Source organism: Bombina bombina, chromosome 1 (genome assembly GCF_027579735.1).
Source record: "Bombina bombina isolate aBomBom1 chromosome 1, aBomBom1.pri, whole genome shotgun sequence".
Taxonomy (NCBI): Eukaryota; Metazoa; Chordata; class Amphibia; order Anura; family Bombinatoridae; genus Bombina; species Bombina bombina.
The window spans coordinates 1,048,175,188-1,048,201,182 of record NC_069499.1 but is presented as its reverse complement, the minus strand read 5'-3'; the positions used below and the strand labels follow the sequence as shown (position 1 = coordinate 1,048,201,182).

General features: G+C 43.7%; 1 protein-coding gene across 1 annotated transcript in view; it reads right to left on the bottom strand.

Moving 5' to 3' along the window:
- ZNF335 (zinc finger protein 335) overlaps positions 1–25,995 on the bottom strand; it is a 168,661-nt gene that overhangs the window by 21,219 nt on the left and 121,447 nt on the right. The window contains exons 17-23 of the mRNA XM_053688670.1: positions 16,047–16,129; positions 14,417–14,658; positions 14,139–14,235; positions 13,793–13,972; positions 13,564–13,706; positions 6,443–6,522; positions 6,264–6,334 (exon numbers count right to left, since the gene is read on the bottom strand). Of these exons, the coding sequence (XP_053544645.1) occupies positions 6,264–6,334; positions 6,443–6,522; positions 13,564–13,706; positions 13,793–13,972; positions 14,139–14,235; positions 14,417–14,658; positions 16,047–16,129 (896 nt within the window). The remainder of the gene's footprint in view (positions 1–6,263; positions 6,335–6,442; positions 6,523–13,563; positions 13,707–13,792; positions 13,973–14,138; positions 14,236–14,416; positions 14,659–16,046; positions 16,130–25,995) is intronic.

The following is a 25,995-nucleotide window of genomic DNA, read 5'->3' as shown; positions in this document are numbered from 1 at the left end:
TTCCCAAACCTCAAAATGCCTATAAATACACCCCCACCACACCCACAATTCAGTTTAACGAATAGCCAAGAAGTGGGGTGATAAGAAAGGAGCGAAAGCATCAACAAGGAATTGGAATAATTGTGCTTTATACAAAAAAATCATAACCACCACAAAAAGGGTGGGCCTCGTGGACTCTTGCCAATATGAAAGAAATGAATTTATCAGCTAAGTTCTTACATAAATTATGTTTTCTTTCATGTAATTGGCAAGAGTCCATGAGCTAGTGACGTATGGGATAGCAAATACCCAAGATGTGGGACTCCATGCAAGAGTCACTAGAGAGGGAGGGATAAAAATAAAGACAGCCAATTCCACTGAAAAAAGAATCCACAACCCAAATCAAAAATTTTAATCTTATAATGAACAAAAAATGAAATTATAAACAGAAGAATCAAACGGAAACAGCTGCCTGAAGAACTTTTCTACCAAAAACTGCTTCTGAAGAAGAAAAAACATCAAAATGGTAGAATTTAGTAAAAGAATGCAAAGAAGACCAAGTTGCTGCTTTGCAAATCTGATCAACAGAAGCTTCATTCTTAAAAGCCCAGGAAGTAGAAACTGACCTAGTAGAATGAGCCGTAATCCTCTGAGGCTGGGATTTACCCGACTCCACATAAGCATGATGAATCAAAAGTTTTAACCAAGAAGCCAAAGAAATAGCAGAAGCTTTTTGACCTTTCTTAGGAAAGAAAAGATAACAAATAGACTAGAAGTCTTTCTGAAATCTTTAGTAGCTTCAACATAATATTTAAAAGCTCTTACCACATCCAAAGAATGCAAAGATTTTTCCAAAGAATTCTTAGGATTAGGACACAATGAAGGGACAACAATTTCTCTACTAATGTTGTTGGAATTCACAACCTGAGGTAAAAATGTAAATGAAGTCCGCAAAACCGCCTTATCCTGATGAAAAATCAGAAAAGGAGACTCACAAGAAAGAGCAGATAATTCAGAAACTCTTCTAGCAGAAGAGATAGCCAAAATAAACAATACTTTCCAAGAAAGTAACTTAATATCCAGAGAATGAATAGGCTCAAACGGAGGAGCCTGTAAAGCTCTCAAAACCAAATTAAGACTCCAAGGAGGAGAGATTGACTTAATGACAGGCTTAATACAAACCAAAGCCTGTACAAAACAACGAATGTCAGGAAGATTAGCAATTTTTCTGTGAAACAGAACAGAAAGCGCAGAGATTTGTCCTTTCAAGGAACTTGCAGACAAACCCTTATCCAAAACATCCTGAAGAAACTGTAAAATTCTAGGAATTCTAAAAGAATGCCAAGAGAATTTATGAGAAGAACACCATGAAATGTAAGTCTTCCAAACTCTGTAATAAATCTTTCTAGACACAGATTTACGAGCCTGCAACATAGTATTGATCACTGAGTCGGAGAAACCTCTATGACTAAGCACTAAGCGTTCAATCTCCATACCTTCAAATTTAATGATTTGAGATCCTGATGGAAAAACGGACCTTGAGATAGAAGGTCTGACCTTAACGGAAGTGGCCAAGGTTGGCGACTGGACATCCGAACAAGATCCGCATACCAAAACCTGTGTGGCCATGCTGGAGCCACGAGCAGTACAAACGAACGTTCCATTATGATTTTGGAAATCACTCTTGGAAGAAGAACTAGAGGCGGAAAGATATAAGCAGGTTGATAATTCCAAGGAAGTGACAATGCATCCACGGCTTCCGCCTGAGGGTCCCTGGATCTGGACAGATACCTGGGAAGTTTCCTGTTTAGATGAGAAGCCATCTATTTCTGGAAGCCCCCATATCTGAACAATCTGAAGAAATACATCTGGGTGAAGAGACCATTCTCCCGGATGTAAAGTCTGGAAACTGAGATAATCCTCTTCCCAATTGTCTATACCTGGGATATGAACCGCAGAGATTAGAAAGGAGCTGGATTCCGCCCATGCAAATATCCGAGATACTTCTTTCACAGCCTGAGGACTGTGAGTCCCACCTTGATGATTGACATACACCACGGTCGTGACATTGTCTGTCTGAAAACAAATAAACGATTCTCTCTTCAGAAGAGGCCAGAACTGAAGAGCTCTGAAAATCGCACGGAGTTCCAAAATATTGATTGGTAATCTCGCCTCTTGAGATTTCCAAACCCCCTGCGCTGTCAGAGATCCCCAGACAACTCCCTAACCTGAAAGACTCGCATCTGTTGAAATCACAGTCCAGGTTGGACGAAGAAAAGAGGCCCCTTGAACTAAACACTGGTGATTTAACCACCACATCAGAGAGTGTTGAACATTGGGATTTAAGGATATTAATTGTGATATTTTTGTATAATCCCGGCACCATTGATTCAGCATGCAAAGCTGAAGAGGTCTCATGTGAAAATGAGCAAAGCTGATCGTGTCCGATGCTGCAGTCATGAGACGTAAAACTTCCATGCACATAGCTACTGAAGGGAATGACTGAGACTGAAGGTTCCGACAAGCTGAAACCAATTTCAGACGTCTTTTGTCTGTTAGAGACAAAGTCATGGCTACTGAATCTATTTGGAATCCTACCCTTGTCTGAGGAATCAAATAACTTTTTGGTAAATTGATCCTCCAACCATGTTCTTGAAGAAACAACACAAGTTGATTTGTTTGAGATTCTGCAGAATGTAAAGACTGAGCAAGTACCAAGATATCGTCCAAATAAGAAAACACCGCAATACCCCGCTCTCTGATTACAGAGAGAAGGGCACCGAGAACCTTTGAGAAGATCCTTGGAGCTGTTGCTAGGCCAAAAGGAAGAGCAACAAATATGTAATGCTTGTCTTGAAAAGAGAATCTCAGGAACTGAAAGTGATCTGGATGAATTGGAATATGAAGATAAGCATCCTGTAAATCTATTGTGGACATATAATGCCCTTGCAGAACAAAAGGCAGAATAGTCCTTATAGTCACCATCTTGAATGTTGGTATTCTTACATAACTATTCAAAATTTTTAGATCCAGAACTGGTCTGAAAGAATTCTCTTTCTTTGGTACAATGAACAGATTTGAATAAAACCCCAGACCCCGTTCCAGATATGGAACTGGCACAACTACCCCAGAAGACTCCAGGTCTGAAACACACTTCAGGAAAGCCTGAGCCTTTACTGGGTTCACTGGAATGCGTGAGAGAAAGAACCTTCTTACAGGTGGTCTTACCTTGAAACCTATTCTGTACCCTTGAGAAACAATGTTCTGAATCCAATGATTTTGGACTGAATTGATCCAAACATCTTTGAAAAATCGTAGCCTGCCCCCTACCAGCTGTGCTGGAATGAGGGCCGCACCTTCATGCGGACTTGGGGGCTGGTTTTGATTTTCTAAAAGGCTTGGATTTATTCCAGACCGGAGAAGGCTTCCAATTGGAAACCGTTCCTTTAGGGGAAGGGTCAGGCTTCTGTTCCTTATTCTGATGAAAGGAACGAAAACGGTTAGCAGCCCTAAATTTACCCTTAGATTTTTTATCCTGACACAAAAAAGCTCCCTTCCCCCCAGTGACAGTTGACATTATAGAATCCAACTGAGATCCAAATAATGTATTACTTTGGAAAGAAAGAGATATCAACGTTGACTTAGAAGTCATATCTGCATTCCAAGATTTAAGCCATAAAGCTCTTCTAGCTAAAATAGCTAAAGACATATACCTGACATCAATTCTAATGATATCAAAAATGGCATCACAAATTAAATTATTAGCATGTTGAAGAAGCTTAACAATGCTATACACATTATGATCTGGTACTTGTTGCGCTAAAGCCTCCAACCAAAAAGTTGAAGCTGCAGCAACATCAGCCAAAGAAATAGCAGGCCTAAGAAGATTACCTGAACATAAATAAGCCTTCCTTAAAAAAGATTCAAGCTTCCTATCTAAAGGATCTTTAAAAGAAGTACTATCTGCCGTAGGAATAGTAGTATGTTTAGCAAGAGTAGAGATAGCCCCATCAACTTTGGGGATTTTTTCCCAAAACTCCAATCTATCAGCCGGCAAAGGGTACAGTCTCTTAAACCTTAAAGAAGGAGTAAATGAAGTACCCAAACTATTCCATTCTCTAGAAATTACATCTGAAATAGCATCAGGAACTGGAAAAACCTCTGGAATAACTACATGAGGTTTAAAAACCGAATTTAAACGTTTACTGGTTTTAATATCAAGAGGACTAGACTCCTCCATATCTAATGCAATCAACACCTCTTTAAGTAAAGAACGAATAAACTCCATCTTAAATAAATATGAAGATTTGTCAGTGTCAATATCTGAGGCAGAATCTTCTAAACCAGATAGATCCTCATCAGAGATAGATAAATCAGAATGTTGGCGGTCATTTAAAAATTCATCTAATTTATGAGAAGTTTTAAAAGACCTTTTACGTTTATTAGAAGGTGGTATAACAGACAGGGCCTTCTGAATAGAATTAGAAACAAATTCTCTTACATTAACAGGAATTTCCTGAACATTAGATGTTGAAGGAACAACAACAGGTAATGGACTACCACTAATGGAAATATTGTCTGCTTTTGAAAGTTTATCATGACAACCAACACAAACTACAGCCGGAGGAACAGTTACCACAAGTTTACAACAAATGCACTTAGCTTTAGTAGAACCGACATCAGGCAGCAGCTTTCCAGAAGTAGATTCTGATACAGGGTCAGATTGCGACATCTTGCAATATGTAATAGAAAAAACAACATATAAAGCAAAATTATCAAATTCCTTAAATGACAGTTTCAGGAATGGGAAAAAATGCAAACAGAATAAGCCTCTGGGAACCAGAAGCAAAAAGAAACAAAGACTTAAATAATGTCAAAAAAAAAAAAAACTGGCGCCAAGTATGACGCCCACAATTGACACATTTTTTGCCGCCAAAAACGTCTGCAACAAACACGAGCGTCATAGAGGACGCAACTACGTGAAAACTCTCTGCGTCAACTACGACGCCGGAAATTACATCATTAACGTCAACAAACGTAATTTTCGCGCCAAAAATGACGCAATAAATTCTAGCATTTTTTGCACCCGCGAGCCTAACAGCCCGCAAATTGAAAGAAAAGTCAATTTGAAAAATTTTCAGGTAAGGAAAATACTTATTCATATGCATTTCCCAAAAATGAAACTGACAGTCTGTAAGAAGGAAATATACTGATTAACCTGAATCATGGCAAATATAAGTATAAAACATATATTTAGAACTTTACATATAAAGTGCCAAACCATAGCTGAGAGTGTCATAAATAAAATAAGACATACTTACCAAAAGACACTCATCTACATATAGTAGATAGCCAAACCAGTACTGAAACGAGAATCAGCAGAGGTAATGGTATATAAGAGTATATCGTCGATCTGAAAAGGGAGGTAGGAGAAGAATCTCTATGACCAATAACAGAGAACCTATGAAATAGAACCCCGATAGGATGACCATAGCATTCAATAGGCAATACTCCCTTCACATCCCTCTGTCATTCACTGCACTCTGAGAGGAAAACAGGGCTTCAGCATGCTGCGAAGCGCATATCAACGTAGAAATCTTAGCACAAACTTACTTCACCACCTCCATAGGAGGCAAAGTTTGTAAAATTGAATTATGGGTGTGGTGGGGGGTGTATTTATAGGCATTTTGAGGTTTGAAAAACTTTGCCCCTCCTGGTAGGAATGTATATCCCATACGTCACTAGCTCATGGACTCTTGCCAATTACATGAAAGAAAGCTGATCTATAATTCTTCCCCACCTAAGCCAAAACCTTAAAGGGACAGTCTACTCTAGAATTTTTATTGTTTAAAAAGATAATCCTTTTATTACCCATTCCCCAGTTTTGTATTACCAACACTGTGATATTAAGATACTTTGTATCTAAGCCTCTGCATACTGCCCCCTTATTTCAGTTATTTTGACAGTCTTGCATTTTAGCCAATCAGTGCTGACTCAAATAACATTGTGCTCACTCCCGTGGAGTTATCTATATGGCACACATGAAATAGCACTGTCTAGCTGTCCAGCTGTGAAAAACTGTCACAATGCAGATAAGAGGCAGCCTTCAAGGGCTTAGAAATTAGCATATGAGCCTACCTAGGGTTTAGCTTTCAACAAAGAATACAAAGGGAACAAAGCAAATTTAATTATAAAAGTAAATTGGAAAGTTGTTTAAAATTGCATGCCTTATCTGAATCATGATTGTCTCATTTTGACTAGACTGTCCCTTTAATACTTCTCACCTGATTGGCCACAGTTTCCTCCTGCGTCAAGAAAATGTGTTCTTGTTCTACAGCAGGGGCAGATGACAGATCTAAAATGACAGTAAATCAAATTAAAGAAACCCATTCAGATGTATCTACACATTTTAAATGTATTATTGTATTATGCACATTTTAACCATTATATAAAATCCCTTGACCTCCACTCTCTGGCTGCTCTCTGCCACCACAACCATGTAGACGCTGAATGTGGAATTTCAAATGACCTTTCCTATTAAATCTGAAACAGAAAATGAATGTATGAGATAAGGAGGAAGATAATAGGTGAGAAAGAAAGAGTGAATATGGTAGGATGAGAAGGTGTAATGTAAATATAAGAAAGAAAAACAGAAACAAAAAAACATAAAATTATGCTTACCTGATAATTTCATTTCCATCTGTGGGAGGAGAGTCCACTGCTTCATTCATTTCTTGTGGGAATTAAGAACCTGGCCACCAAGAGGAGGCAAAGACACCCCAGCCAAAGGCTTAAATACCTCCCCCACTCCCCTCATCCCCCAGTCATTCTGCCAAGGGAACAAGGAACAGTAGGATAAATATCAGGGTATAAACGGTGCCAGAAGAATAATATTAAATTTAGGTCCGCCCCCTGGAGAAACGGGCGGGAGCAGTGGAGTCTCCTCCCACAGATGGAAATGAAATTATCAGGTAAGCATAATTTATGTTTTCCATCTTAATGGGAGGAGAGTCTACTGCTTCATTCATTACTTGTGGGAACAAATACCCAAGCTCTAGAGGACACTGAATGAAAAAAATCGGGAGGGTAAAAGGAGGCGGACCATACACTAAGGGCACCACAGCTTGCAGAACCTTTCTCCCAAAAGCTGCTTTCGTGGAAGCAAAAACATTAAATTTATAAAATGTTGCAAAAGTATGTAAAGAGGGCCAAGTAGCCGCCCTACAAATCTGCTCCACCTGTGACGAAAGGCAAAGAATGACTGGGGGAGGTATTTAAGCCTTTGGCTGGGGTGTCTTTGCCTCCTCCTGGTGGCCAGGTTCTTAATTCCCACAAGTAATGAATGAAGCCGTGGACTCTCCTCCCATTAAGATGGAAAATAACTGTAGCACAGAAAGAATGAAATGGAGGAAGAACAAAAATGTACAAGTAAGGAAGAATAGGAAGTAATGTAGAAGAACAGGTGGAGAGGGAAAGGGAGGATGAAAATAAACAAGGGATAGAAAAGAATTAATGATATAAAAAGGGAGAAAAGAAAAAGATTGAAAGAGAGGAAAGTAAGGGGAAAAAAAGGAAAATAAAGGATGGACGGAAATTAAACAGAGGAAGAAAGAGAAGAAAGGAAAATAAGAAGGAAAATATGGAAGGAAAAAACATAATTTATGCTTACCTGATAAATTCCTTTCTTCTGTAGTGTGATCAGTCCACGGGTCATCATTACTTCTGGGATATTACTCCTCCCCAACAGGAAGTGCAAGAGGATTCACCCAGCAGAGCTGCATATAGCTCCTCCCCTCTACGTCACTCCCAGTCATTCGACCAAGGACCAACGAGAAAGGAAAAGCCAAGGGTGAAGTGGTGACTGGAGTATAAATTAAAAAATATTTACCTGCCTTAAAAACAGGGCGGGCCGTGGACTGATCACACTACAGAAGAAAGGAATTTATCAGGTAAGCATAAATTATGTTTTCTTCTGTTAAGTGTGATCAGTCCACGGGTCATCATTACTTCTGGGATACCAATACCAAAGCAAAAGTACACGGATGACGGGAGGGATAGGCAGGCTCTTTATACAGAAGGAACCACTGCCTGAAGAACTTTTCTCCCAAAAATAGCCTCCGAAGAAGCAAAAGTGTCAAATTTGTAAAATTTGGAAAAAGTATGAAGCGAAGACCAAGTTGCAGCCTTGCAAATCTGTTCAACAGAGGCCTCATTCTTGAAGGCCCAAGTGGAAGCCACAGCTCTAGTAGAATGAGCTGTAATTCTTTCAGGAGGCTGCTGTCCAGCAGTCTCATAAGCTAAACGAATTATGCTACGAAGCCAAAAAGAAAGAGAGGTAGCGGAAGCTTTTTGACCTCTCCTCTGCCCAGAGTAAATGACAAACAGAGAAGACGTTTGTCGAAATTCCTTAGTTGCCTGTAAGTAAAATTTTAGAGCACGGACTACATCCAGGTTGTGCAGTAGACGTTCCTTCTTTGAAGAAGGATTTGGGCATAAAGAAGGAACAACAATCTCTTGATTGATATTCCTGTTAGTAACTACCTTAGGTAAGAACCCAGGTTTAGTACGCAGGACTACCTTATCCGAATGAAAAATCAAATAAGGAGAATCACAATGTAAGGCTGATAATTCAGAGACTCTTCGAGCCGAGGAAATAGCCATTAAAAATAGAACTTTCCAAGATAACAACTTTATATCAATGGAATGAAGGGGTTCAAACGGAACGCCCTGTAAAACATTAAGAACAAGGTTTAAACTCCATGGTGGAGCAACAGTTTTAAACACAGGCTTAATTCTGGCCAAAGCCTGACAAAAAGCCTGGACGTCAGGAACTTCTGACAGACGTTTGTGTAACAGAATGGACAGAGCTGAGATCTGTCCCTTTAATGAACTAGCAGATAAACCCTTTTCTAAACCTTCTTGTAGAAAAGACAATATCCTAGGAATCCTAACCTTACTCCAAGAGTAACCTTTGGATTCACACCAATATAGGTATTTACGCCATATCTTATGGTAAATCTTTCTGGTAACAGGTTTCCTAGCCTGTATTAAGGTATCAATAACTGACTCAGAAAATCCACGTCTTGATAAAATCAAGCGTTCAATTTCCAAGCAGTCAGCTTCAGAGAAGTTAGATTTTGATGTTTGAAGGGACCCTGTATCAGAAGGTCCTGTTTCAGAGGTAGAGACCAAGGTGGACAGGATGACATGTCCACCAGGTCTGCATACCAAGTCCTGCGTGGCCACGCAGGTGCTATTAGAATCACTGATGCTCTCTCTTGTTTGATTCTGGCAATCAATCGAGGAAGCAACGGGAAGGGTGGAAACACGTAAGCCATCCTGAAGTCCCAAGGTGCTGTCAGAGCATCTATCAGGACTGCTCCTGGATCCCTGGATCTGGACCCGTAACGAGGAAGCTTGGCGTTCTGTCGAGACGCCATGAGATCTATCTCTGGTTTGCCCCAACGTCGAAGTATTTGGGCAAAGACCTCCGGATGAAGTTCCCACTCCCCCGGATGAAAAGTCTGACGACTTAAGAAATCCGCCTCCCAGTTCTCCACTCCCGGGATGTGGATTGCTGACAGGTGGCAAGAGTGAGACTCTGCCCAGCAAATTATCTTTGATACTTCCATCATAGCTAGGGAGCTTCTTGTCCCTCCCTGATGGTTGATGTAAGCTACAGTCGTGATGTTGTCCGACTGAAACCTGATGAACCCCCGAGTTGTCAACTGGGGCCAAGCCAGGAGGGCATTGAGAACTGCTCTCAATTCCAGAATGTTTATTGGCAGGAGACTCTCCTCCTGACTCCATTGTCCCTGAGCCTTCAGAGAATTCCAGACGGCACCCCAACCTAGAAGGCTGGCGTCTGTTGTTACAATTGTCCAGTCTGGTCTGCTGAATGGCATCCCCCTGGACAGATGTGGCCGAGAAAGCCACCATAGAAGAGAATTTCTGGTCTCTTGATCCAGATTCAGAGAAGGGGATAAGTCTGAGTAATCCCCATTCCACTGACTTAGCATGCACAGTTGCAGTGGTCTGAGGTGTAAGCGTGCAAAGGGTACTATGTCCATTGCCGCTACCATTAAGCCGATTACCTCCATGCATTGAGCCACTGACGGGTGTTGAATGGAATGAAGGGTGCGGCAAGCACTTTGAAGTCTTGTTAGCCTGTCCTCTGTCAGGCAAATCTTAATTTCTACAGAATCTATAAGAGTCCCCAGGAAGGGAACTCTTGTGAGTGGAACGAGTGAACTTTTTTTTTTCGTTCACCTTCCATCCATGTGACCTTAGAAATGCCAGCACTAACTCTGTATGAGACTTGGTAGTTTGAAAGCTTGAAGCTTGTATCAGAATGTCGTCTAGGTATGGAGCTACCGAGATTCCCCGCGGTCTTAGTACCGCCAGAAGAGCACCCAGAACCTTTGTGAAGATTCTTGGAGCTGTAGCCAATCCGAATGGAAGAGCCACAAACTGGTAATGCCTGTCTAGGAAGGCAAACCTTAGGTACCGATAATGATCTTTGTGAATCGGTATGTGAAGGTAAGCATCTTTTAAATCTACAGTGGTCATGTATTGACCCTCTTGGATCATAGGTAAAATTGTCCGAATAGTCTCCATCTTGAACGATGGAACTCTTAGGAATTTGTTTAGGATCTTTAAGTCCAGGATTGGTCTGAAAGTTCCCTCTTTTTTGGGAACCACAAACAGATTTGAGTAAAACCCCTGTCCCTGTTCCGATCGTGGAACTGGATGGATTACTCCCATTAACAAGAGCTCTTGTACGCAGCGTAGAAACGCCTCTTTCTTTGTCTGGATTGTTGACAATCTTGACAGATGAAATCTCTCTCTTGGAGGAGAGTATTTGAAGTCCAGAAGGTATCCCTGAGATATTATCTCTAGCGCCCAGGGATCCTGAACATCTCTTGCCCAAGCCTGGGCGAAGAGAGAAAGTCTGCCCCCCACTAGATCCGATCCCGGATCGGGGGCCCTCAATTCATGCTGTTTTAGGGGCAGCAGCAGGTTTCCTAGTCTGCTTGCCCTTGTTCCAGGACTGGTTAGGTTTCCAGCCTTGTCTGTAGCGAGCAACAGCTCCTTCCTGTTTTGGTGCAGAGGAAGTTGATGCTGCTCCTGCTTTGAAATTACGAAAGGAACGAAAATTAGACTGTCTAGTCTTGGCTTTGGCTTTGTCCTGAGGCAGGGCATGGCCTTTACCTCCTGTAATGTCAGCGATAATCTCTTTCAACCCGGGCCCGAATAAGGTCTGCCCTTTGAAAGGTATATTAAGCAATTTAGACTTAGAAGTAACATCAGCTGACCAGGATTTTAGCCACAGCACCCTGCGTGCCTGAATGGCGAATCCTGAATTCTTCGCCGTAAGTTTAGTAAGATGTACTACGGCCTCCGAAATGAATGAATTAGCTAGTTTAAGGACTCTAAGCCTGTCCGTAATGTCGTCCAGAGTAGCTGAACCAATGTTCTCTTCCAGAGACTCAATCCAGAATGCCGCTGCAGCCGTGATCGGCGCAATGCATGCAAGGGGTTGCAATATAAAACCTTGTTGAACAAACATTTTCTTAAGGTAACCCTCTAACTTTTTATCCATTGGATCTGAAAAAGCACAGCTATCCTCCACCGGGATAGTGGTACGCTTAGCTAAGGTAGAAACTGCTCCCTCCACCTTAGGGACCGTTTGCCATAAGTCCCTTGTGGTGGCGTCTATTGGAAACATTTTTCTAAATATCGGAGGGGGTGAGAACGGCACACCGGGTCTATCCCACTCCTTAGTAACAATTTCAGTAAGTCTCTTAGGTATAGGAAAAACCTCAGTACTCGTCGGTACCGCAAAATATTTATCCAACCTACACATTTTCTCTGGTATTGCAACTGTGTTACAATCATTCAGAGCCGCTAACACCTCCCCTAGTAATACACGGAGGTTTTCCAGTTTAAATTTAAAATTTGAAATATCTGAATCCAGTCTGTTTGGATCAGAACCGTCACCCACAGAATGAAGTTCTCCGTCCTCATGTTCTGCCACCTGTGACGCAGTGTCTGACATGGCCCTAATATTATCAGCGCACTCTGTTCTCACCCCAGAGTGATCACGCTTACCTCTTAGTTCTGGTAATTTAGCCAAAACCTCAGTCATAACAGTAGCCATATCCTGTAATGTGATTTGTAATGGCCGCCCAGATGTACTCGGCGCTACAATATCACGCACCTCCCTCTGAGCGGGAGATGTAGGTACTGACACGTGAGGCGAGTTAGTCGGCATAACTCTCCCCTCGTTGTTTGGTGAAATTTGTTCAATTTGTACAGATTGACTTTTATTTAAAGTAGCATCAATACAGTTAGTACATAAATTTCTATTGGGCTCCACTTTGGCATTGCAACAAATGACACAGGTATCATCCTCTGAATCAGACATGTTTAACACACTAGCAAATAAACTTGCAACTTGGAAATACAATTCAATTAGAATAATATTAAAATGTACTGTGCCTTTAAGAAGCACAGAAGATCTATGACAGTTGAAAATTAATAAATTGAAACAGTTATAGCCTCAATCCTTGTAAACAACACAACTTTAGCAAAGGTTTAATCCCATTAGCAAAGATAACAAATTCTGAAAGCAGGAAACAAATTACAGAATAAACGTTTTTTATCTCAGTCAAACTATAATTCTCACAGCTCTGCTGAGAGAAATTACCTCCCTCAAAATAAGTTTGAAGATCATGCAGGGAATACCATGAGTTGCTGACTGAAATATTTGATGCATAGAAAAAGCGCCAAAAAACGGCCCCTCCCCCTCACACACAGCAGTGAGGGAGAACAGAAACTGTCAGAAAAACAGATTAAGCAACTGCCAAGTGGAAAAATAGTGCCCAAACATTTATTCACACAGTACCTCAGCAAATGAAAACGATTTTACATTCCAGCAAAAACGTTAAACATAATCTCTAGTTATTAAACAGCTTTATGTATTTCTTACAGTGTAATTCTAGTGAAGTACCATTCCCCAGAATACTGAAGTGTAAAGTATACATACATGACATTATATCGGTATGGCAGGATTTTCTCATCAATTCCATTGTCAGAAAATAAAAACTGCTACATACCTCTATGCAGATTCATCTGCCCGCTGTCCCCTGATCTGAAGTTTACCTCACACCTCAGATGGCCGAGAACAGCAATATGATCTTAACTACTCCGGCTAAAATCATAGCAAAACTCTGGTAGATTCTTCTTCAAACTCTACCAGAGAGGTAATAACACACTCCGGTGCTATTTTAAAATAACAAACTTTTGATTGAAGATATAAAACTAAGTATAATCACCATAGTCCTCTCACACATCCTATCTAGTCGTTGGGTGCAAGAGAATGACTGGGAGTGACGTAGAGGGGAGGAGCTATATGCAGCTCTGCTGGGTGAATCCTCTTGCACTTCCTGTTGGGGAGGAGTAATATCCCAGAAGTAATGATGACCCGTGGACTGATCACACTTAACAGAAGAAATAAGAAATGTAGATAAGATAATCAAATAAAGGCAGAAAAAGACACAAGTTGAAAAATGGTCTCTTCACCTCTGTCCACACATATGACACGCGTGTGGCCTGTGGTTGGTATGTGTCAGGGCATGTCTGCCCAGGTCCTTCTTATTCCTAGATGCAAAACTGCACTGATTGCAACGGTGCGGGCGCAGATTCGAGTGCAAAGACATGTGATCCTAAGAGAGACCCCAGGTTAGGAGGTAAAAGAGATAAACACAATAAAGAATGCTGTCTAATTGGTTTCAAGGAAAAGTGGACTTACCCGAACCTCAGGCCAGGCAGTGGCACTGAAAGGACAGTCTGGGCACTTAAATCCACTACCATCCACAATGTGAGCTCTCTTGTGACTCTCCATTTCTGCTCTTCCCCAGAAAGCAGCGCCACAAACTTTACAAGAAAACTTCTTAGCTGCAGGAGGTGTGGAAGTAGCACTTGGGGCAACCTGGCATAACAAAATGTTTAATTAGGGAGACAGACATGGAAGAGATGGAGAGAATGTGAGAGTGTATGTGTACATGATAGGACTAAGATGCATTGGGATTGTTGGGCTATCTAATGTGAAAGGGAACACGACAAATTAAAGCTTCTGTGCTACAGTGGGATCTTACTTGAACTTGTGGTTTGTGCAGAACCTGCAGGTTACTTTTGTCTTTTAGGGTTTCTTCAAGAAGGGCCTGAGGAGATCTAGACTGAACGTCGGTATCACTACAAGAGTAAACATTGATATGAAAAATAATGTCAATATCGATAAGATACTGGCACCTTTCCCAGCGCAACATCCTCTATATGAGTTTCCCCTTAGCAGTCCCACATATAATTCACTTTCCTAGTTCACACTCAAATGCTCCATTCTTCATCACACACTCTACACCCCCTCCACTCTAACCTGATGAGAGATGCCTGGATGTTTTCTGGGCTTATCAAGCTGTACCCTGCAGTTGAAAACGCTGCATTAATTGTGATCTGTTGCACAGTGCCCTCACTGGACTCCTCATATACCGTCAGAGGCACATCGGTTACATCTCTCTCATCCATGTGCAACGTGAGGACCTGAGCCATGTTGGGTTCCTGAGCACTGCCCTCTGACTCCTGTACCTCCTCACATGAGCCAGATTTTACCACAGCCACCTGCAAGAAGCCATTTTAACAGGTGACTGTACATTTATTTACTACTTTTCAAAAAAAGAACAGGACAAAAACGTGAGAGGGCTGAACACTTGATGTCCCATGCCCATGTTTTCTTTTGTAGCCCATGAACATAATGTATTTATTAAGAATAGGACTAGCTTGCTTATAATGGACTCTTATGGTAAGGGGCAAATATTGTTTCAGTTACCAAGAAAAAGAAAAGAAAATGATTTCCAATAGAAAACAAATGCTCCCCAAAAGAAAAATGTTGATGGGCTTTAGGTTTATAGAGATCTTTAGTAAATTAATTCAATCCCCAAGGAAATACAGATGCCTTTGTGTTTTAAAAAAAATAAATAAATATATATATATATATATATATATATATATATATATATCTTTTAAAAAATGTTGTGGCATACATATAAATCTAAACTAAACCTATAATTTGTTTGAAATTCAATTTGCCAGATGTTGTCCATTCATGGTTACAATTTGTCATCACTAACCTATGTTATCAAAGCTCTACGCTGGTTATTCTACGTTCAGGGGTCACTGTGTAATCATGAAGGAATGGAGTTTAGCAGGTAGCTCTTTAAAATGGGACAGAGCTTTTGCAGGACACAGTTAAAGGACCACTAAATGCATTAGAATCACATAATTAACAAGTGCATAATAAAAGACAATGCAATAACACCTACTAAAAATTTTGAAAAAGCAGTAGATTTTTTCCTGCCAAATTTATTTTTTCTTCCATTTTCCAGCCCCCTGTACCATGTGACAGACATCAGTCAATCACAGACTAGTATACGTATACAATGTGAGCTTGTGCACATGCTCAGTAGGATCTTGTTCCCCAGACTATGTAAAATTTGATAATGGGAGTAAAATGGAAAGTGTCTTAAAACTGCTGCTCTATCTGAATAATAAAAAATGATTTTGACTTGAGTGTCCCTTTAAAGGTCTGGAACAACCAGAAAAGCATTTGGTCTTTTAATGCTGTATTTGCAATCAGTTACTGCTGGCTACCTTATAGCACATTCCCACCTACAAGTTGGCTGCTGTAGAGATTGAACATAATGTAATCACGGTTAATCACTATATATCCTGTCTATTAAATATAAAAAAGAAAGAAAAAACATAAACAAAGAAAAATAATATAAAAAACGTATATCTCTCTATGTTCATTGTATACAGATATTTTGCAGTGCAGTGGTGGGTTATATATAAAGATGGTTGCAAAACAATGTAATGCATTTTTGTAATGGATGTTTTGTAATTATTTTTTGTAATTTATGTACCCTATTTATGTCACCTCTATCACCCCTTGCACATCATTGCCCCCATCATGTCTATTTTTTATCATCCTTTCTCATGTCACCACACACCTGCAGACTTCCACCTGGGCCCTCTCTTTGTGCACTCATATTCAGAAGCAAATCCAGGGCAGCTTGTGTTGTCAGACCTCCATCTGCATAGGATGGAAAAAAACATATGAAAGAAAAAAACTTAATTTATGCTTACCTGATAAATTTATTTCTCTTGTAGTGTATCCAGTCCACGGATCATCCATTACTTGTGGGATATTCTCCTTCCCAACAGGAAGTTGCAAGAGGATCACCCACAGCAGAGCTGCTACATAGCTCCTCCCCTCACTGCCATATCCAGTCATTCGACCGAAACAAGCCGAGAAAGGAGAAACCATAGGGTGCAGTGGTGACTGTAGTTTAATTAAAATTTAGACCTGCCTGAAAAAGGACAGGGCGGGCCGTGGACTGGATACACTACAAGAGAAATAAATTTATCAGGTAAGCATAAATTATGTTTTCTCTTGTTAAGTGTATCCCGTCCACGGATCATCCATTACTTGTGGGATACCAATACCAAAGCTATAGTACACGGATGATGGGAGGGACAAGGCAGGAACTTAAACGGAAGGAACCACTGCCTGTAGAACCTTTCTCCCAAAAACAGCCTCCGAAGAAGCAAAAGTATCAAATTTGGAAAATTTGGAAAAAGTATGAAGGGAAGACCAAGTTGCAGCCTTGCAAATCTGTTCAACAGAGGCCTCATTTTTAAAGGCCCAGGTGGAAGCCACAGCTCTAGTAGAATGAGCTGTAATCCTTTCAGGAGGCTGCTGTCCAGCAGTCTCATAGGCTAAACGGATTATACTCCGAAGCCAAAAAGAAAGAGGTTGCCGAGGCCTTCTGACCTCTCCTCTGTCCAGAGTAAACAACAAACAGGTTAGATGTTTGGCGAAAATCTTTAGTAGCCTGTAAGTAAAACTTCAAGGCACGGACTACGTCTAGATTATGCAAAAGACGTTTCTTCTTTGAAGAAGGATTAGGACATAATGATGGAACAACAATCTCTTGATTGATATTCTTGTTAGAAACCACCTTAGGTAAAAACCCAGGTTTTGTACGCAGAACAACTTTATCTGAATGAAAGATCAGATAAGGAGAATCACAATGTAAGGCAGATAACTCCAAGACTCTTCGAGCCGAGGAAATAGCCATCAGAAAAAGAACTTTCCATGAAAGAAGTTTGATATCAATAGAATGAAGGGGTTCAAACGGAACCCCTTGAAGAACTTTAAGAACCAAGTTTAAGCTCCATGGAGGAGCAACAGATTTAAACACAGGCTTAATTCTAACTAAAGCCTGACAAAATGCCTGAACGTCTGGAACTTCTGCCAGACGCTTGTGTAAAAGAATAGACAGAGCAGAAATCTGCCCTTTAAAGAACTAGCTGATAATCCTTTGTCCAAACCCTCTTGGAGGAAGGACAATATCCTAGGAATCCTAACCCTACTCCATGAGTAATTCTTGGATTCAAACCAATGAAGATATTTACGCCATATCTTGTGGTAAATTTTCCTGGTGACAGGCTTTCGTGCCTGTATTAAGGTATCAATTACCGACTCGGAGAAGCCACGCTTTGATAGGATCAAGCGTTCAATCTCCATGCAGTCAGTCTCAGAGAAAGTAGATTCGGATGATTGAAAGGACCTTGTATTAGAAGGTCTTGTCTCAGAGGGAGAGTCCATGGTGGAAAGGATGACATGTCCACTAGGTCTGCATACCAGGTCCTGCGTGGCCATGCAGGCGCTACCAATATCACTGATGCTCTTTCCTGTTTGATTTTGGCAGTCAGACGAGGGAGCAGAGGAAACGGTGGAAACACATAAGCCAGGTTGAAAAACCAAGGCGCTGCTAGAGCATCTATCAGTGCCGCTTCTGGGTCCCTGGACCTGGATCCGTAACAAGGAAGCTTGGGGTTCTGGCGAGACGCCATGAGATCCAATTCTGGTTTGCCCCAACGGAGAACCAATTGAGCAAACACCTCCGGATGGAGTTCCCATTCCCCCGGATGAAAAGTCTGACGACTTAGAAAATCCGCCTCCCAGATCTTTACACCTGGGATATGGATCGCTGACAGGTGGCAAGAGTGAGTCTCTGCCCAGCGAATTATCTTGGAGACTTCTGACATCGCTAGGGAACTCCTGGTTCCCCCTTGATGGTTGATGTAAGCCACAGTCGTGATGTTGTCCGACTGAAATCTGATGAACCTCAGTGTTGCTAGCTGAGGCCAAGCCAGAAGAGCATTGAATATTGCTCTTAACTCCAGAATATTTATTGGGAGGAGTTTCTCCTCCTGAGTCCATGAACCCTGAGCCTTCAGGGAGTTCCAGACTGCACCCCAACCTAGAAGGCTGGCATCTGTTGTTACAATTGTCCAATCTGGTCTGCGAAAGGTCATACCCTTGGACAGATGGGCCCGAGATAACCACCAGAGAAGAGAATCTCTGGTTTCCTGATCCAGATTTAGTAGAGGGGACAAATCTGTGTAATCCCCATTCCACTGACTGAGCATGCATAATTGCAGCGGTCTGAGATGCAGGCGCGCGAATGGCACTATGTCCATCGCCGCTACCATTAAGCCGATTACTTCCATGCACTGAGCCACCGTGGGGCGCGGAATGGAGTGAAGAACACGGCAAGCATTTAGAAGTTTTGATAACCTGGACTCCGTCAGGTAAATTTTCATTTCTACAGAATCTATTAGAGTCCCTAGGAAGGAAACCCTCGTGAGAGGAGATAGAGAACTCTTTGCTTCGTTCACTTTCCACCCATGCGACCTCAGGAATGCCAGAACTATCTCTGTATGAGATTTGGCAATTTGAAAGCTTGACGCCTGTATCAGGATATCGTCCAGGTAAGGAGCCACCGATATGCCTCGCGGTCTTAGGACCGCCAGTAGTGAGCCCAGAACCTTTGTAAAAATTCTTGGGGCTGTAGCCAACCCGAATGGAAGAGCTACAAATTGGTAATGCAAAACAGAATGAGAAGCAGTCTGCCAGGAACGAACAGCAGCATCAATAGCTTGTTCTATGGCCCGGTTGCCACCTGGTAGTAGCTTCTTTCTGCCCAATTGTGCTTTTCACAGAGGAAAACTTACCTGTAGTATATCAGTCTGATCCCGCCTACATGGTCAGTCCAGCACCGAAATACCAGGCAATTCTCCTCTGAACAAGGAACATGACAACCCCAGACGATCGTTTCGGCCTCCTTTGGGCCTCGTCAGTGAGGTGCAGCCATATCCTTCTAAGCACATTGGGCAAGGAGTCCATGTCTGGTTTCCCCCATCACCCTTAGGGAGACTATCCCCAGGGTCATATTTACATATGCAAAACAGAATGAGAAGCAGTCTGCCAGGAACGAACAGCAGCATCAATAGCTTGTTCTATGGCCCGGTTGCCACCTGGTAGTAGCTTCTTTCTGCCCAATTGTGCTTTTCACAGAGGAAAACTTTCCTGTAGTATATCAGTCTGATCCCGCCTACATGGTCAGTCCAGCACCGAAATACCAGGCAATTCTCCTCTGAACAAGGAACATGACAACCCCAGACGATCGTTTCGGCCTCCTTTGGGCCTCGTCAGTGAGGTGCAGCCATATCCCTCTAAGCACATTGGGCAAGGAGTCCACGTCTGGTTTCCCCCATCACCCTTAGGGAGACTATCCCCAGGGTCATATTTACATATGCAAAACAGAATGAGAAGCAGTCTGCCAGGAACGAACAGCAGCATCAATAGCTTGTTCTATGGCCCGGTTGCCACCTGGTAGTAGCTTCTTTCTGCCCAATTGTGCTTTTCACAGAGGAAAACTTTCCTGTAGTATATCAGTCTGATCCCGCCTACATGGTCAGTCCAGCACCGAAATACCAGGCAATTCTCCTCTGAACAAGGAACATGACAACCCCAGACGATCGTTTCGGCCTCCTTTGGGCCTCGTCAGTGAGGTGCAGCCATATCCCTCTAAGCACATTGGGCAAGGAGTCCACGTCTGGTTTCCCCCATCACCCTTAGGGAGACTATCCCCAGGGTCATATTTACATATGCAAAACAGAATGAGAAGCAGTCTGCCAGGAACGAACAGCAGCATCAATAGCTTGTTCTATGGCCCGGTTGCCACCTGGTAGTAGCTTCTTTCTGCCCAATTGTGCTTTTCACAGAGGAAAACTTTCCTGTAGTATATCAGTCTGATCCCGCCTACATGGTCAGTCCAGCACCGAAATACCAGGCAATTCTCCTCTGAACAAGGAACATGACAACCCCAGACGATCGTTTCGGCCTCCTTTGGGCCTCGTCAGTGAGGTGCAGCCATATCCCTCTAAGCACATTGGGCAAGGAGTCCACGTCTGGTTTCCCCCATCACCCTTAGGGAGACTATCCCCAGGGTCATATTTACATATGCAAAACAGAATGAGAAGCAGTCTGCCAGGAACGAACAGCAGCATCAATAGCTTGTTCTATGGCCCGGTTGCCACCTGGTAGTAGCTTCTTTCTGCCCAATTGTGCTTTTCACAGAGGAAAACTTTCCTGTAGTATATCAGTCTGATCCCGCCTACATGGTCAGTCCAGCACCGAAATACCAGGCAATTCTCCTCTGAACAAGGAACATGACAACCCCAGACGATCGTTTCGGCCTCCTTTGGGCCTCGTCAGTGAGGTGCAGCCATATCCCTCTAAGCACATTGGGCAAGGAGTCCACGTCTGGTTTCCCCCATCACCCTTAGGGAGACTATCCCCAGGGTCATATTTACATATGCAAAACAGAATGAGAAGCAGTCTGCCAGGAACGAACAGCAGCATCAATAGCTTGTTCTATGGCCCGGTTGCCACCTGGTAGTAGCTTCTTTCTGCCCAATTGTGCTTTTCACAGAGGAAAACTTTCCTGTAGTATATCAGTCTGATCCCGCCTACATGGTCAGTCCAGCACCGAAATACCAGGCAATTCTCCTCTGAACAAGGAACATGACAACCCCAGACGATCGTTTCGGCCTCCTTTGGGCCTCGTCAGTGAGGTGCAGCCATATCCCTCTAAGCACATTGGGCAAGGAGTCCACGTCTGGTTTCCCCCATCACCCTTAGGGAGACTATCCCCAGGGTCATATTTACATATGCAAAACAGAATGAGAAGCAGTCTGCCAGGAACGAACAGCAGCATCAATAGCTTGTTCTATGGCCCGGTTGCCACCTGGTAGTAGCTTCTTTCTGCCCAATTGTGCTTTTCACAGAGGAAAACTTTCCTGTAGTATATCAGTCTGATCCCGCCTACATGGTCAGTCCAGCACCGAAATACCAGGCAATTCTCCTCTGAACAAGGAACATGACAACCCCAGACGATTGTTTCGGCCTCCTTTGGGCCTCGTCAGTGAGGTGCAGCCATATCCCTCTAAGCACATTGGGCAAGGAGTCCACATCTGGTTTCCCCCATCACCCTTAGGGAGACTATCCCCAGGGTCATATTTACATATGCAAAACAGAATAAGAAGCAGTCTGCCAGGAACGAACAGCAGCATCAATAGCTTGTTCTATGGCCCGGTTGCCACCTGGTAGTAGCTTCTTTCTGCCCAATTGTGCTTTTCACAGAGGAAAACTTTCCTGTAGTATATCAGTCTGATCCCGCCTACATGGTCAGTCCAGCACCGAAATACCAGGCAATTCTCCTCTGAACAAGGAACATGACAACCCCAGACGATCGTTTCGGCCTCCTTTGGGCCTCGTCAGTGAGGTGCAGCCATATCCCTCTAAGCACATTGGGCAAGGAGTCCACGTCTGGTTTCCCCCATCACCCTTAGGGAGACTATCCCCAGGGTCATATTTACATATGCAAAACAGAATGAGAAGCAGTCTGCCAGGAACGAACAGCAGCATCAATAGCTTGTTCTATGGCCCGGTTGCCACCTGGTAGTAGCTTCTTTCTGCCCAATTGTGCTTTTCACAGAGGAAAAGAAGCTACTACCAGGTGGCAACCGGGCCATAGAATAAGCTATTGATGCTGCTGTTCGTTCCTGGCAGACTGCTTCTCATTCTGTTTTGCATATGTAAATATGACCCTGGGGATAGTCTCCCTAAGGGTGATGGGGGAAACCAGACGTGGACTCCTTGCCCAATCTGCTTAGAGGGATATGGCTGCACCTCACTGACGAGGCCCAAAGGAGGCCGAAACGGATGTCTGGGGTTGTCATGTTCCTTGTTCAGAGGAGAATTGCCTGGTATTTCGGGGCTGGACTGACCATGTCGGCGGGATCAGACTGATATACTACAGGAAAGTTTTCCTCTGTGAAAAGCACAATTGGGCAGAAAGAAGCTACTACCAGGTGGCAACCGGGCCATAGAATAAGCTATTGATGCTGCTGTTCGTTCCTGGCAGACTGCTTCTCATTCTGTTTTGCATATGTAAATATGACCCTGGGGATAGTCTCCCTAAGGGTGATGGGGGAAACCAGACGTGGACTCCTTGCCCAATGTGCTTAGAGGGATATGGCTGCACCTCACTGACGAGGCCCAAAGGAGGCCGAAACGATCGTCTGGGGTTGTCATGTTCCTTGTTCAGAGGAGAATTGCCTGGTATTTCGGGGCTGGACTGACCATGTCGGCGGGATCAGACTGATATACTACAGGAAAGTTTTCCTCTGTGAAAAGCACAATTGGGCAGAAAGAAGCTACTACCAGGTGGCAACCGGGCCATAGAATAAGCTATTGATGCTGCTGTTCGTTCCTGGCAGACTGCTTCTCATTCTGTTTTGCATATGTAAATATGACCCTGGGGATAGTCTCCCTAAGGGTGATGGGGGAAACCAGACGTGGACTCCTTGCCCAATGTGCTTAGAGGGATATGGCTGCACCTCACTGACGAGGCCCAAAGGAGGCCGAAACGATCGTCTGGGGTTGTCATGTTCCTTGTTCAGAGGAGAATTGCCTGGTATTTCGGGGCTGGACTGACCATGTCGGCGGGATCAGACTGATATACTACAGGAAAGTTTTCCTCTGTGAAAAGCACAATTGGGCAGAAAGAAGCTACTACCAGGTGGCAACCGGGCCATAGAATAAGCTATTGATGCTGCTGTTCGTTCCTGGCAGACTGCTTCTCATTCTGTTTTGCATATGTAAATATGACCCTGGGGATAGTCTCCCTAAGGGTGATGGGGGAAACCAGACGTGGACTCCTTGCCCAATGTGCTTAGAGGGATATGGCTGCACCTCACTGACGAGGCCCAAAGGAGGCCGAAACGATCGTCTGGGGTTGTCATGTTCCTTGTTCAGAGGAGAATTGCCTGGTATTTCGGGGCTGGACTGACCATGTCGGCGGGATCAGACTGATATACTACAGGAAAGTTTTCCTCTGTGAAAAGCACAATTGGGCAGAAAGAAGCTACTACCAGGTGGCAACCGGGCCATAGAATAAGCTATTGATGCTGCTGTTCGTTCCTGGCAGACTGCTTCTCATTCTGTTTTGCATATGTAAATATGACCCTGGGGATAGTCTCCCTAAGGGTGATGGGGGAAACCAGACGTGGACTCCTTGCCCAATGTGCTTAGAGGGATATGGCTGCACCTCACTGACGAGGCCCAAAGGAGGCCGAAACGATCGTCTGGGGTTGTCATGTTCCTTGTTCAGAGGAGAATTGCCTGGTATTTCGGGGCTGGACTGACCATGTCGGCGGGATCAGACTGATATACTACAGGAAAGTTTTCCTCTGTGAAAAGCACAATTGGGCAGAAAGAAGCTACTACCAGTTGGCAACCGGGCCATAGAATAAGCTATTGATGCTGCTGTTCGTTCCTGGCAGACTGATTCTCATTCTGTTTTGCATATGTAAATATGACCCTGGGGATAGTCTCCCTAAGGGTGATGGGGGAAACCAGACGTGGACTCCTTGCCCAATGTGCTTAGAGGGATATGGCTGCACCTCACTGACGAGGCCCAAAGGAGGCCGAAACGATCGTCTGGGGTTGTCATGTTCCTTGTTCAGAGGAGAATTGCCTGGTATTTCGGGGCTGGACTGACCATGTCGGCGGGATCAGACTGATATACTACAGGAAAGTTTTCCTCTGTGAAAAGCACAATTGGGCAGAAAGAAGCTACTACCAGGTGGCAACCGGGCCATAGAATAAGCTATTGATGCTGCTGTTCGTTCCTGGCAGACTGCTTCTCATTCTGTTTTGCATATGTAAATATGACCCTGGGGATAGTCTCCCTAAGGGTGATGGGGGAAACCAGACGTGGACTCCTTGCCCAATGTGCTTAGAGGGATATGGCTGCACCTCACTGACGAGGCCCAAAGGAGGCCGAAACGATCGTCTGGGTTTGTCATGTTCCTTGTTCAGAGGAGAATTGCCTGGTATTTCGGGGCTGGACTGACCATGTCGGCGGGATCAGACTGATATACTACAGGAAAGTTTTCCTCTGTGAAAAGCACAATTGGGCAGAAAGAAGCTACTACCAGGTGGCAACCGGGCCATAGAATAAGCTATTGATGCTGCTGTTCGTTCCTGGCAGACTGCTTCTCATTCTGTTTTGCATATGTAAATATGACCCTGGGGATAGTCTCCCTAAGGGTGATGGGGGAAACCAGACATGGACTCCTTGCCCAATGTGCTTAGAGGGATATGGCTGCACCTCACTGACGAGGCCCAAAGGAGGCCGAAACGATCGTCTGGGGTTGTCATGTTCCTTGTTCAGAGGAGAATTGCCTGGTATTTCGGGGCTGGACTGACCATGTCGGCGGGATCAGACTGATATACTACAGGAAAGTTTTCCTCTGTGAAAAGCACAATTGGGCAGAAAGAAGCTACTACCAGGTGGCAACCGGGCCATAGAATAAGCTATTGATGCTGCTGTTCGTTCCTGGCAGACTGCTTCTCATTCTGTTTTGCATATGTAAATATGACCCTGGGGATAGTCTCCCTAAGGGTGATGGGGGAAACCAGACGTGGACTCCTTGCCCAATGTGCTTAGAGGGATATGGCTGCACCTCACTGACGAGGCCCAAAGGAGGCCGAAACGATCGTCTGGGGTTGTCATGTTCCTTGTTCAGAGGAGAATTGCCTGGTATTTCGGGGCTGGACTGACCATGTCGGCGGGATCAGACTGATATACTACAGGAAAGTTTTCCTCTGTGAAAAGCACAATTGGGCAGAAAGAAGCTACTACCAGGTGGCAACCGGGCCATAGAATAAGCTATTGATGCTGCTGTTTGTTCCTGGCAGACTGCTTCTCATTCTGTTTTGCATATGTAAATATGACCCTGGGGATAGTCTCCCTAAGGGTGATGGGGGAAACCAGACGTGGACTCCTTGCCCAATGTGCTTAGAGGGATATGGCTGCACCTCACTGACGAGGCCCAAAGGAGGCCGAAACGATCGTCTGGGGTTGTCATGTTCCTTGTTCAGAGGAGAATTGCCTGGTATTTCGGGGCTGGACTGACCATGTCGGCGGGATCAGACTGATATACTACAGGAAAGTTTTCCTCTGTGAAAAGCACAATTGGGCAGAAAGAAGCTACTACCAGGTGGCAACCGGGCCATAGAATAAGCTATTGATGCTGCTGTTCGTTCCTGGCAGACTGCTTCTCATTCTGTTTTGCATATGTAAATATGACCCTGGGGATAGTCTCCCTAAGGGTGATGGGGGAAACCAGACGTGGACTCCTTGCCCAATGTGCTTAGAGGGATATGGCTGCACCTCACTGACCAGGCCCAAAGGAGGCCGAAACGATCGTCTGGGGTTGTCATGTTCCTTGTTCAGAGGAGAATTGCCTGGTATTTCGGGGCTGGACTGACCATGTCGGCGGGATCAGACTGATATACTACAGGAAAGTTTTCCTCTGTGAAAAGCACAATTGGGCAGAAAGAAGCTACTACCAGGTGGCAACCGGGCCATACAATAAGCTATTGATGCTGCTGTTCGTTCCTGGCAGACTGCTTCTCATTCTGTTTTGCATATGTAAATATGACCCTGGGGATAGTCTCCCTAAGGGTGATGGGGG